Source organism: Periophthalmus magnuspinnatus, chromosome 7 (genome assembly GCF_009829125.3).
Source record: "Periophthalmus magnuspinnatus isolate fPerMag1 chromosome 7, fPerMag1.2.pri, whole genome shotgun sequence".
In the NCBI taxonomy this organism is placed as follows: Eukaryota; Metazoa; Chordata; class Actinopteri; order Gobiiformes; family Gobiidae; genus Periophthalmus; species Periophthalmus magnuspinnatus.
The window spans coordinates 6,161,811-6,175,394 of record NC_047132.1 but is presented as its reverse complement, the minus strand read 5'-3'; the positions used below and the strand labels follow the sequence as shown (position 1 = coordinate 6,175,394).

The 13,584-nt window shown below is 41.4% G+C and overlaps 1 protein-coding gene across 4 annotated transcripts in view; it reads right to left on the bottom strand.

Moving 5' to 3' along the window:
• Positions 1-13,584, bottom strand: part of scube3 (signal peptide, CUB domain, EGF-like 3) — a 147,969-nt gene that overhangs the window by 75,842 nt on the left and 58,543 nt on the right. For 2 of the 4 annotated variants that reach the window (XM_033969920.2, XM_033969921.2), the window contains exon 4: positions 10,272-10,427. In XM_033969920.2, the coding sequence (XP_033825811.1) occupies positions 10,272-10,427 (156 nt within the window). The remainder of the gene's footprint in view (positions 1-10,271; positions 10,428-13,584) is intronic. The other 2 variants (XM_055223327.1, XM_055223328.1) reach the window with 1 other exon arrangement.

The following is a 13,584-nucleotide window of genomic DNA, read 5'->3' as shown; positions in this document are numbered from 1 at the left end:
TACAAATGATCCTTTGGCGATAATCTGGTGTGTTTACGTTCATGTTGAATCATGTCTGTTCATTAACGTCCATTGTTCCAACCAAATAAATAAATAAATTGCAGCACTTGTTAGAAAAATCACAATCAACCCTAATTCCATGTTCTTTGTGTCAGCTGCCCTTCCAAATGAACATGAGGGACTCAAACCCCTAACCAGTTCACTTACGGTAAAGTCATAATATGTAACTTATGGACAATTCATGATTATAAGGTTTCCATTTCTAAACCTCAGTGCTTGATGTATGCAGCTATCACCAATGCAACGCAATATCGTGTTCTTACTGGAACAAGTCGGCTACGTGTAATTAATGTTCACTAACGTCGGTTTCATTGATTTAGGATGAGATTTCACTGTCCATGGGGTCATAAAAATCCAGTCTAGTTGCAGTATATTTTGATATGTGATCATGCAATGTTAACCTAAGCACCTACATTCACAAAGCGAGACGATTTCCCATTCTAGCCACTGCAGCGTTCGGCCATAGATTGACAGAGAGAAGTTAAGTTATTCGTGCTTGTTACTATCACATAAAATAAAGTTCCTATTTGTTTTAGCAGATAGCAAATGGATTTAAATCATGGGTATTACGTAAGGCAGCTGAAGTAATTGATCTAACATATAGCAAAAACATATGCATTTACGGATAATGGGCTTGGCTTGTCTCTAGAAATTCCTGAATTCCAATGCACTGAATCCACTCTCCCATGCACGTATATATTCAATATTTATGTCTCTTGCGTCTTCCTATATAAAAAGGACAATAAATCAAAGACGGTGGTGACTTTTTGACCCAAATGGCATTGCGATCAACCACTAAGCACCCTTGACTGGCTTTTCAAAGACGCCATGCCTCGACTAGAAGAAATATTTGGGGGAAAATAAATGAAGTGTTACATATCGGCCGGACCAGACGACCAGTGGTGGGGGGGGAGAAGGGGGCAGGCTGGAGACTTGTCATTAGCCGAGCGGATGGCAGACCCCCACAGTCTAATTGGCACCAGCTCGCCTTTAACAAGCGACTCACCGGCAGCGGGACGGAGAGCACGGGGTCCCGCCAGGCCTCACCCCCTCACAACCTGCCAAACACCACCTGACCCGCCCGACCCGCCCGTGCAGGAGAAAAAAAAGAGGAGGAGGACATGTTTTTAATGAACAATAAAGCACAAGAGACGTGCTTTTTTTTTAGGAATTCTTCACAAGACAGATTAGATTTTTTGGCACATTCAAACTTTACTGTTATTTTTAAATTATTCTAGGGATGTCAAGGGAAATTGGTTAATAGAATTATTCAGGTCAGAATATAATTGTAAGGGAAAAACATGCAAATTTTAGGAGCAACAATAGCAGTTTTTTCAATATTTGTGTAATCCCTCAGGCGTCCATAGTACTAGTTTCAGTGTCAGTAGCTCCTCCCTTCACACAGATATAAGGCAGTGTCCACCAGTAATCTGACCAGAACTGAAGAAACAACTTCACTCCTACAACTTTTTGTCCAGTTGACAGATTTTATATTTTTCTTTTACTATTTTATTCAAAATGTAAAACTAGCTATTGGCATTTTATGTCACATTAACTGAGAAGCAGGACTTATTTAGCCTCGTGCAGTATAAATCCTAGTATGTCAGACCAGAACCATCCAATTTAAAATAGTTTCTGGATGGGAGTCAAAACGTCTTATTCAAAAACAGTGTGCAGATGATTACCTCTAAAACCTTCTCTACCTTTATTCAGAAAAGTTGATTTTTGTCAAAGCTGGGTACATGGAGCAATGGTAATACAGTGGTCCCTCGTTTATCGCTTCGTTAAAATTATTCTATATGTTTTGCAGCTGTAAAACTCCTCACCACACACTTTATACACTTTCTCAGACAGACATTAACATTTTCTTACATTTATCTCAAAGCTCAAACCTTCGTAGGCGCCTTTGTTGGTGCAGAACGTTTCATCGACATTGTGGGTTTTGTCGGGGAGAAAACTTGCAAACATACAGCACTTCAGAGTCACACTTTGAACATTTATGTAAATTTGTCAGAACACATTCTGTACTGTACAGGAGACACGGCACGGAGGAGACTGATGGACAATGGTCTACAGTCCAACAGCCAATCAGGACGCACAACACAATGCGCGTTCATATACTGTCACAAATCATGTAAAATTGCGCTTAAAAAATCCCCGAAACAGCGAGACCGCAAAAGGTGAACCGCGATATAGCGAGGGACAACTGTAAACTGTATTTTAAAGGATATTGTTTGATCACTGTTGTTTGGTCATGGTGTCAAATAATTGTGAAAAAACATAAACTTGTGATGATTCTTCTCACAATTATTGCAAAAGTAAAATTGCTTTGCCACACCCCTATATTTGTATAGTCATTTATATTATTAAGAATTTTTAAGAAAGTCAGAGAGTGATGATGAAACTCTCCACTGAAAATGTTCATTAAGAGGAGATACTTACAGTAGACTCAGATTTGGATTTGATCAAATGCCAACTAAAAGCCGATAATCTTGTCTTTAGTCATGGATAGGCTGAACCCTCCGCGGTGCAGTAATGAACTTAGCTATTTATACACATCTCAGTCACACTCAGTAGTGGTAAGCTACTCCTGCATTTACAGTTGCCCTGGGGCGTGCTGTCAGAGATGTGGCTACTGTTCTGCTGTTACAGCTTCTCTCACACGACCGCTTTCATACAGGCTAAGTGTCTTTCCCAAGTACAAACTAAAACAGCAGAGTGTAATGCTAATAGTACAGAGACTGAACCACAAACTTCAGACTTAACCGCAGTGGCTCTATATGTATTGCCATGTGTGTTTTTTTTTACTTTTTAACTTAGCTTGCAGGCTTTATTCAACGGGATATAAGTAGCATGAAATTGGGGTGAAGAGTTGGGAGAGACATTTGGAAAACTGTCTGGGGGATCAATCGTTGAAGTCAGCGCAGAACCCAGCGTGTGTCCTAGACTAAACCTGCTCTGGATGAAATTCAGTTAAGATATTTTCCCCGTGTATATGAGCAAAATCTGTGTTACATCAGTTCAGATATATTGTATAAACAGATCTCGAGGTCAAAGTAAGTCCACTGGGCGATGTCTGCATCCAATTAGAAAGCATTTTATTGTCAATTAATAGGGAAGTGCTTGTTAGCATGCTACTTGTTGTTAGCTCTTCGTGGTGAATAATTAGGATGTTTGGAGTGCATTTGATAAGTAAGAAATAACTTTAGACCCCTGCAAACTGTTTATCATGAACTAGTTATGTTTTTTCGTCTATTTAAGGTCTAAAAAATGAGGTACAGCGCCTTCGACTGTTTGCAATGGAGTAGTATCTCTACGCAAGACCTAGAATCCACTAACAGAGACACAATGGGCTAGTTGTGTAGACCCAAATAAATCAGCGAGGGTCTGATGAATTTTTGTAAACTCAAATGTTGCAACAATCCAACTTCCTGTGCAAGGTAAGTAAACTAGGACAACGTGAGGAATCCTGCGACGGCTTCTTCCAGACACAAGAGCAATCTGCAGCCATGTAGACAGAGACTGATTCTTAAAAAAACTAATCAAACAAGTAAATTTTAATGGTTTGCAGTGGTCCAAAGTTATTCTGCACTTACTGTATGCATCCTAATAATTCACAGTGATAAGTTTATACGGGCTTTTCACAACTTTCAGACACCAGAGTGGAGTTTTGCAGTCAAAGCCAACAACAACTAGCATGCTAACAGTGTCTTTGCTTATTCTCGGACAACAAAACGCACCCGACAAACAACAATTTCACTTTGACCGCTGCTGTTACAATAAATCAGAAATGGAGCGAGACAAATTTAGCTCAAAACATGGGAAAAAAGCCACTTTAAAGTTATACTGACATTAATTATCTCAATTTTTCAGCCCCATTCTTTTCCAATAAGCACTGGGGCCCTTCCTGAAACTCTCCTCCTCCTCCCACTTCCCCTCCTCCTCCTCAGAGCCACAGTTGTAATAAGAGCAGTAATAATAAGCAGATGAGCCTGTCTGTTAGCTTTTCAAAATATCGTCCCGCTGATGTGTTGAGTGAAGGAACTTTGTAGATTTACGGCGTCTTTAATCTCTCCGCCCAAATGGCTCTCATCTGGAAGCAATAGAGACAAAATTAATATGAAAAACGGCACATTAAACAGGACCTGAGGGTGATTTTTCAAAGAGGATGTGACTAGATCATCCCTCATGGAGATATGACATGGAGCTGATTTAGTGGTAGCACTTTGAAACATACGATCCAACTGTTGGGTCCACTCAAACAACACTGCGCATATGAAACGTCAACATTGACAGTTCACCAGGGCCAGAAGGAGCTCAGAAAGGAACACCTCATTTTGGACAATTTAGGGACTTCCTCTGAACAGCCGACCTAATAGTTCCCAGCGTTCAGTAGTATAGTTTTACTGGGAGTTGTGTCTCACAGTTTTATGTTTTAGTAATTAAAATGTTTTTTGTATTTTATAATGAATTTGATGAGAAAAGCTATTTGGCTTCTTTGTGTTGTAATAAAGCAATACATACTGTACATGGACAATATATCTAATCACTGATAATAATGTCAATGCTGTTTTGAAGATCTGTACAATGTTGAATTTTGGGTTTATATATTTTATGAAACATGCTTTAAAATAATTCTTCTGGATTGCCAAAAAAAAAAAAAAAAAATCAGTATTGCCTAATTTTGTCACAATGTATTTTACACTATCTTACTTAACAAGTAGATTATTCTGTTTAATTACATTTTATTTATATAGCTCATCTAAAAACTACTTCAGGTGCCCAAAGTGCTTCACATAAAAAGTTACCAAAAAACAAATATACAGATAATAAAATACATAAAACACCAAGATATCCTGTCTAGTTTTTATTAAATGCCAGGGAGAAGAGGTGGGTTTTCAATCTATCCTTAAACTACAAGGATCTGACGGGCAGAGGGCGCTGTTCCATAGTTTGGGTGCTGTCTGGCTTTGGGCACAACAGCAGGAGCTGGTCAGCTGACCTCTGACCTCAGGGCTCTGGGTGGAGTGTACAGCTGCAGTAACTCCCTCAAATAAATAGGACCCATAGAGTGACACATTTAAACACAATCAGTAATATTTGAATTGCACTGATTTGAAATAGGAGCCAGTGCAGGTTATACAGCTCAGCTGTACTCTCGTCTCTTAGTTTCTAGTACAGTCTAACTCACCAACCTGTAACATGTTTTAAGAATAAACATTAGGTTAGATTTAGGATCGTACTGTTTAAATTACATACTAAAGCGTGTAGGTTTTGTGTAAACCATATCATTATATTGTTTAGTTGCAGAGTTAACCAGACCTCAATGACCTCAATGTGATTTTGCTGGGTGTTTGTTTTGTTTTTTTAATCAGATGCCATTCCTGACACAATATTGTTTGACTGTGTGGGAATGGTAGTTTACAGCCTGTCTTGGAGGTTTGAACCGGATATCTCCCAGTGGGTGGACAAACGCTCAACCCACTTCACCACTGCTACCCAGTACATTTTATATGGCAGAAGTGCGGTTGTATTTAACTATATGGGAAAGTTTAGAAATTTGCTATGTCATAATTCAAGAATCCACAAAACAGTAATAACACAGTGGGGAAACAGCAGATACTTTCTTGTATTCTCTTTATACCAGATTATTGCCCTATAAACATGTTGTTTGTCTCAGTGTAATAGGCCAAGTGCTAGATCACATTTGTCACCACACTCCCACTCAACCAGAACTAGAAAACAGACGAGATACACATTCTGCTTGGGTCACAAAATATTACACAATTGTGCAATAATTTGTGAGATAAATAATTCAAATTTCATAGAATGGCTTTATCGAACTATAGCTGTCATGGGCAAACAATTCAACAACGACCCTGCAGAATAATCTTTAGATGTTTAGCTAGCTTCATGACCAGGTACCCCAAAGTTTTAGGGCAGAGGTATCAAACTCATTTTCACAGAGGGCCACATCAACAAAATGGTTGCTCTCAAAGGGCCAGATGTAACTGTAAGGTAAATATCACTACGTTTTAATCTTGTTAATTAACTGTATCTATATTTATTACTTATTGAAGTTACAAATATTGCATATGAATTTGCATAGACATGAAAAAATGGCTGTTTAACTGTGTATCTCCTCCTCTTTTAAGACAGTCATACCTTTTAATTTACTTTGTCGCGGGCCACATAAAATTACGTGGCGGGCTGCATTTGGCCCACGGGCCTTGAGTTTGACACATGTGTTTTAGGGTAAAGAGGGACACTAGAGAACCCAAAGAAAACCCACCTGGACACAGAGAGAACATGCAAACTCCAGAAAGGCCCATCTACCAGGACCATGGGAACGAGTCAAACTTTACAATTAAACCCCAAAAACCTCTACATTTCATAATCCAAATATGTTACAGAACTTAAATAAGACAAAACATGTTTTTTTCTGGTATATAGCAGTAATAGTCAATGATAGACAGGCTCAATGGACGGAAGAGGGATTACACCGTCCTGATAGACATTTTTGAGGAACATAATAAGCACAGACGCATGGGCAGATATGGGGGATAGATTAAATCAGACATTTTCTCAGCACTTAAGCTTTAAATGCAGGACAATATAACATTACTCAAACATGCAAGAATACAAATTTGAAGTTTAACATGCTCCAAAGCCCATAAAAGTATTTCACACTACACTACACGTCTCCTTTTAAACAGTAGAAACAGTAAATGCACGGACACTTCATTTTCCCCTGTCCCTTCTACCGTGGCCCTTGTAACCTCTTGGAGCTGATGTAAGCCTATAGCTCTGTGGCCGTGGTGCGTTCACTGTCACTGCTCCATCCCACAGGAATGCTCCGTAAACAGGAGGTGTGTCTGCCACTGGCCTGCTCTTTAATTGTTTTCTCTGCTCTCAATCCCCCTCAGGCGCACTCCACTCCACACATAGCTACAACCGCTGCCAAGCTCTGCGCTGGTTCAATTTAACAGTGTGCAAAGAAAACAAAAAAGCATTTATCCGTGATTTCTTTTATCCCCTCAGACCTGGAGATGCTTGTGCTGCTTGGCTTTTCTTTCCGGCTTGTTGGGGCTCATCCTGTGCTACAAAAGGACTCAGAAGTGCACAAGTCATGAACTCTTTTAAAAGGCTTTGATAAGGAATAATTGGCTCGAGAGCTGCATCACCGGCCAAAAATGTAACCCTCCTTTAGTCACAGAAGCAGTGATTCACAAAGCAGCTACAAGTTTATACACAGATCATAGTAGCTTGTGAAGATACGCTGCGGTTTTGAATGTCAGACACTTACGGGATAAATCGTTTCGTGATAGAATGTTGTGTATAATGCGACTGTGTCTTTAATTTTGTTTAAACAAGTAGTTAGGCACTTCTCCAAACCACCAGTGGAAATGTACCTATGAGTGTATAAGCCAAGTATCTGTGCTAAACCTTGTAACAGCGTAAGTGCTAACAACTCTGCCATTAAGTATCACCTGTTTGAACTGGGATTGAGTGGTGGAACAGCGGATAAACACATGACTCACAGCAGGCAGGTTTCAGTACATTGTGGACCAGAGATGAACCGATATGGGTTTTTTCATAGCCGCTGTCGATACCGATTGTTTAGAATATGTTGGGTCAGTTTGTATATACTCATCCACAACCTGGTTTAACTACACAAAACTGGATAAAAGACCCATGCAGTCACATTTGTGCTGTGTCCTCTTTATAGTAAACTGTGCAGATTAAGCTTTATATATATTTTTAGCCAAAACAGAGTATCACCCTCTGCTGGAGATTTAAAGTCGACAGCTAATCTGCTAAAAAGTGCAAATACTGGCCAACAAATACATCAGATTATCTCTATTATGCGTTTTGCATGCTCTGCTTATGCTGTTTGGGTTTCACTTATCAACGTAAAGCAGGCTAATCACAGAAACTGGACTGGACTGTGCTCCTGACCACAAACCAGCCTGCACAGAAGCACTGAAGGATACGTTAAATTCAGGGAGGACATTTCATGGACAATAAAGTCTCCAATAACCGTGCTGGTGAGGAGATTATGTTTGTTTATCCTCACAAAGGAGGGAATAAATGCTCACAAAGAGACACTGGACCATTTACGTTACCGAAGTTAAACTGTATCTAATTTTTAACATGATGATTTTCGGAGCATCACTACGACGAGAGACAAAACAGCGATCAGACAACTAGCATGCGAATGTGCACGTCCAGGTTCTCAGGTAATAAATCGCTTTGTAATTAGATGAAGTCAGCACGCAGCGGACGTATTCTGATGTCAAGAGCTACTTATACAGCTCTAACGTTCACAAAAGTGACTGGCCCATTTACGTTGCTGAAGTTAAAAGGATTTGTTTTGCTCTGAGCTGCACTGCTATAATATTCAGGCTTGTTAGTTGTTGTTTTTTTTGTTTTTTTTTTAAAGTTGCTTTCATGTACCTCCAGCACAAATCACTGGCTTTTGTTTCTCCCTGCTTCTGCAAACACAGTGGAGATGCCTTATGTGGATAAAAAGTTATGTGTCCCCAAGTACCTACAAGCACCTTTAACAATGCTGCACCATCCCTTTAAAGCTGCTGACTGATGAAACAAGACAGGCCAACTGAGCCCCACCAGCGCGCCGCTATTCTCACAACTGTACACGTCCTGTCTTACTTGAAGCAAACCCCTTCAACTTTTCAACTTTTCAGAGCTTTTAACCATGTTATAGTTGTTTCTCCTTCTCATTTACCCCCTCGAAGTTGTTTTTGGAGTGATTCATGCATGTTGAGCAATCTTTAATCGCTAAATTTCAAGATGCCATGTTGCCGTTCAACCCCGTTTTCATCGCCACCGGCATACGCCCACTGCGCTGTACTTACTCCGTTCTTCAGTTTTATCTTCTTAATCGATGACACGCGCAGGATTCAGCAGCGTCGCGTAGTTATTTTGGTACGAATCAACTACTCGCTATGTGATCTGCAGCTGTCCATAGGAGTCTATCCTGTTTGAGAAAAGTGTATAAAGTGTGTGGTGAGGGGTTTTACAGCTGCAAAACATATAATAATAAAGCTGATACTTTGCGGATTTCGCCTATCACGGGTTATTTTTAGAACCTAACCCCCGCAATAAACGAGGGACCACTGTACAGCGAAGTCAGCTCCCATTGGGCACTGCAGTTTTTTAAAGCGGACGTCAGCTGACTTGTTTTCGATGAATATTGCAATTTAAAATGTGCAAATTAGAACATAACGATCCATAGGTGTCAGAGATTATTACTATAGAGCAGACACAAGAACAATAGGTCTTCTTTAAACAAATACCCATATATTCTTACATAACCAAAGCCCTTATTCAGCTAAAGCCAATCACAGACCACTTCTTTTGTCTTCCGACCAATAACATTTCAGCGTTCGTTTGTCTCCCGTCTTCAGACAGTTTTAGGTAATTGACACGGTCCCCTAAGAAGAAGATCACTTACCTAACTCTTGCAGACAAAATAAATACAATTTGAGTGACGAATGAAAAAAACATGGCTTAAAGATGGAAGATTTTTTGTAAGATATTATCGAAAAAATTGAGATGTTTAAAGCGATAAATAGAAACGATGACACGCCTGTACATTTGTGTTTATACTTGTGCGATACTTGAACCTCACCCACGATGTTTACAGGTCAATTCTGGCACATTTTTGATGGATTGCAAAAGTTGTAATATGAGCTCTTAAAAGTGCTGTACCAGATTTTTACTGGGAAACAGAATTAGTTCATTTTTGCGTGCAATCTGGTCCAAATTTATTTCTCCCTTTTCCTGACGCGTTCCTAGCATCATTATTATTCACCGCAATGATTTTATAAGTGCTTTTCACAACTCTCAGAGACCAGAGTGGTGTCTGTCACGGTAACGCAAACTAGCATGCTAACAGAACACTTCCAGATTTTGTAGCAGAGCACTTCCAGGTTCTCTAACGATAAATTGGCTTATAATTAGCTGCAATCACACAGCAGAAAACAGTCTCATTTTAATCGCAAGAGCTGTTTTTACATTACATCTGCGCTAGGAAAAAACTAATTTTGCTCAACTACATGAAAATAATTGGGTACAGCCACTTTAATACACAAAACGGCAGATAGTAATAATGAGCGTTTTCATGCAGTAACTACTGGAGAGAGTAAAGTTGAAATGAAAGTATGTTGCCATGGTAGCAGACTTACACTTGCTGTGCAGGGACTGACCTTTGGGCCTCTGGATGCAGGTGTGCTGGTTGTCGCTGAGGAGGAAGCCCTCTCTGCAGCGACACTCATAACTGCCCATCATGTTCACGCAGATCTGCTGACACCCGCCGTTTCCCTCCGAGCACTCGTCCACATCTGAAAATAACAGGGAAATACACGAGTTTAAGAATTACAGCGTGAAATGAGACAGGTTTAGTGTTTGGTAATACGGTTTGGGATGCGGGTGTGGATGGTGTAATGCGACGAAGAGCAAAGGAGAGGAAAAATAGGTTAGTCAGGACTAAACCAGGACAAAACCAGGTTCACACTAAGGAAAAAGAAGGTATAACAAGACAATCCCCTCCTCTTTCTCCTTCTTTCTCCTTCTCTACAGCAAAATATCAAGCAGCCCTATAATAAACCTCATATTTTTTTAATGATTTTTAAATTGCGCATATAAAAATAACAAAGATAATGGTATTGAGAGAAAAAAAAAGTGTCATTATATGGCTGGGCGGTTCTCAACAATCACATTTCTTCCTCTAAAGAGAATTGGCTGTGGTCTTGTCCATTAAACACACTCAAGTAACAGTAACAATTAACAGACTTAATTAGTCATGGATTAATCAGCCCATCCTCGTTAAATGTGAGCGACTTACAGTAACTCATTAGTCACCAGCGCGGCGCCAAGGTCAGGCCCCGAGCCGACAGTGAGTGTGACCTGCGCCCTAGCATCTGTCTCACTGTTTGTGTGACACACCGTCGAGCGCAGGGGGAAAATGCACATGTAGCACTATGTGTCTGAGAGCGGGAAATCTGATCCTCCTGGGCTTCGGTACCTGCTGATGATGAGCGCTTGTCAACTGCAGCATGGAGGAATTCAGGAGAGGAGAGAGGGAGGGAGGGATAGAGAGAGAGGGGGGAGGGGGTAAGGGAAGGAGAGAGGAGAGCAAAGAGGAGAGACAGAGAGGGGGGAGGGGGGCAGGGAAGGAGAAAAGAGTCCAAAAAGGAGACAGAGAAAGCAAGAGGGAGGGGGGCGGAGAGAGGAGACCAAAGAGAGAGAGAAGGAGAGACAGAGATGGGGGAGGGAACGAGAGAGGAGACAAAAATGTAGAGAGACAAGGAGGGAATGACAAGTGAAAGAGAGGGGGGCAAGGAAGGAGCGAGGAGAGCAAAGAGGAGAGATAGAGAGGGGGGAGGGGGGTAAGGGAAGAAGAAAAGAGTCCAAAAAGGAGAGAAGGAGAGAAAGAGGGGGGCAGGGAAGGAGAAAGAAGTCTAAAAAGGAGATGGAGAAAGAGACAGGGAGGGGGGAAGAGAGAGGAGACCAAACAAAGAGAGAGAGAAGGAGAGACAGAGATGGGGGAGGGAAGGAGAAATGGGACCAAAAAGGAGAGAGAAAAGAAGGAGGGAGAGACAAGTGAGAGAGAGGGAGACAAGGAAGGAGAGAGGAGACCAAAAAAGAGATAGAGAGAAGGAGAGACACAGATGGGGGAGGGAAGGAGAGAGGAGACCAAAACGGAGACAAGGAGAGAGAGGGGGGCAGGGATGGAAAGAGGAGAGCAAAAAAGGAGAGAGAGAAGGAGGGAGTGACAAGTGAGAGTGAGGGGGGCAAGGAAGGAGAGAGGAGGCTAAAAAGGAGACAGAGAAAGAGAGAGGGAGGGGGGAGGAGAGAGGAGACCAAAAAGGAGGATGAGAGAAGGAGGTGGCGGGCAATGAAGGAGCTCAAAAAAGAAAGAAGGGGAGAGAGGGGGGGTGTCAAGGAAGGAAAGGAGAGACCAAAAAGGAGAGAAAGAGAGAGGTGGGGGATAGGGAAGGAGAGAGGAGATCAAAAAGGACAGAAGGAAAGAGAGAGGGAAGGAGCGAGAAAGCAAGAGTGGGCAGGGAAGGGGAGAAGAGACTGAAAAGAAGAGAGAAGGAGAAAAGGAAAGAGAGAGGGGCAAGGAAGAAAAGACGAGGCAAAAGGAGAGAGGAGAGAAGAAGATAGAGGAAATGGAGCAAGAAAGAGGGAGTGGACAAAAAAGAGAGGAGAGGTAAAAAGACATTAGACAGGGAAGAGGAGAGAAGATAAGGAAAGCGGAGATAGGAGACAAGGAAAGGAATGAGTAGAGACACACAAAAGAGAGAGTAAGAGAGAGAGAGGAGAAGGAATGAAAGAAGAGAGAAGACAAAGAAGGAAGGAGAGAGAAGACCAGCTTAGGAGATAGTAGAAAGAGTGAGGAGAGAGAAGAGAAAGAAGGACAGAAGAGAGAAGCCGAAGATGGAGAGGTGAGTTGAGAGTTTAGAAAAGTAAGGAGACAAGGAAGCAAAGTGGAATGTAGAAAAGACAGACAAGGAAAGAAAGAGGAGACAAGGAGACGAGATGAGGAAACGAGACGTTCCATCTGGATCCTTAGGAGAATGAAGAGAGCATATGACTGTCCACACCCCATCTCCTCCAAATGGATCGCACACCTAAAACTTTTCCCCCCTGAGGCTTAACACCGCGGCGACAGCGATGAAATTGCATAGCTATTACATTTGTGCTATTTTTGTTTTCTTGCCTAATGGAAGCTATTTCACATTGTCACTTTTGCTGTGTTTGGTTTTGGACTCTCTGGCTCGTGTGCGTGACAGTTTTGGAGGTGACTCGGTAAATCCCACCTTGCCCCAGGAGACGAGAGCCGAATGGGAATACTCTCCATAAATCTTCTCCGCACATCAATAACCCGCTGTATACACAAAGTTCTTTTTAATAAACTATCATGCGAAACTAATTTACTGTCTATTTGTGCAGCGGGACAGGGCCGTCGGGTTGGGTTTCGTATTGGGGGAATTCTCAGCCAGTGATAGACAGAAAGACAACTCTGCGTCTGTCCTATTTCGTTCAGAGATGAGGAGCATATGGATACAAGAGCAGGTGCCTGAAAGTGACCACGCGTGTTCATAAATAATACAAAACAAATATAAGTCAGTGGCCCTTTCTCGCACTTGCAAAATCCTGTATTGGGTCATCAAAATAATAATCAAAATTCAAAACTAGATACTCATTTGAGAAGGTATACTTATTGTGCTTGTGTGTGTTCTGTAGTGACTCTGAAGTGCTGTATGTTTGCAAGTTTTCCCCCCGACAAAACCCACGATGTCGATGAAACGTTCTGCACCGACAAAGGTGCCTACGAAGGTTTGAACTTTGAGAGTGTTTAAACAAGAGTGAAATGTGAGAAAATGTTAATGCCCATGTGAGAAAAGTGTATAAAGTGTGTGGTGAGGGGTTTTACAGCCAAAAACATATAGAATAATTGTAAAAAAATAAAGCTACTACTACTATACTCCG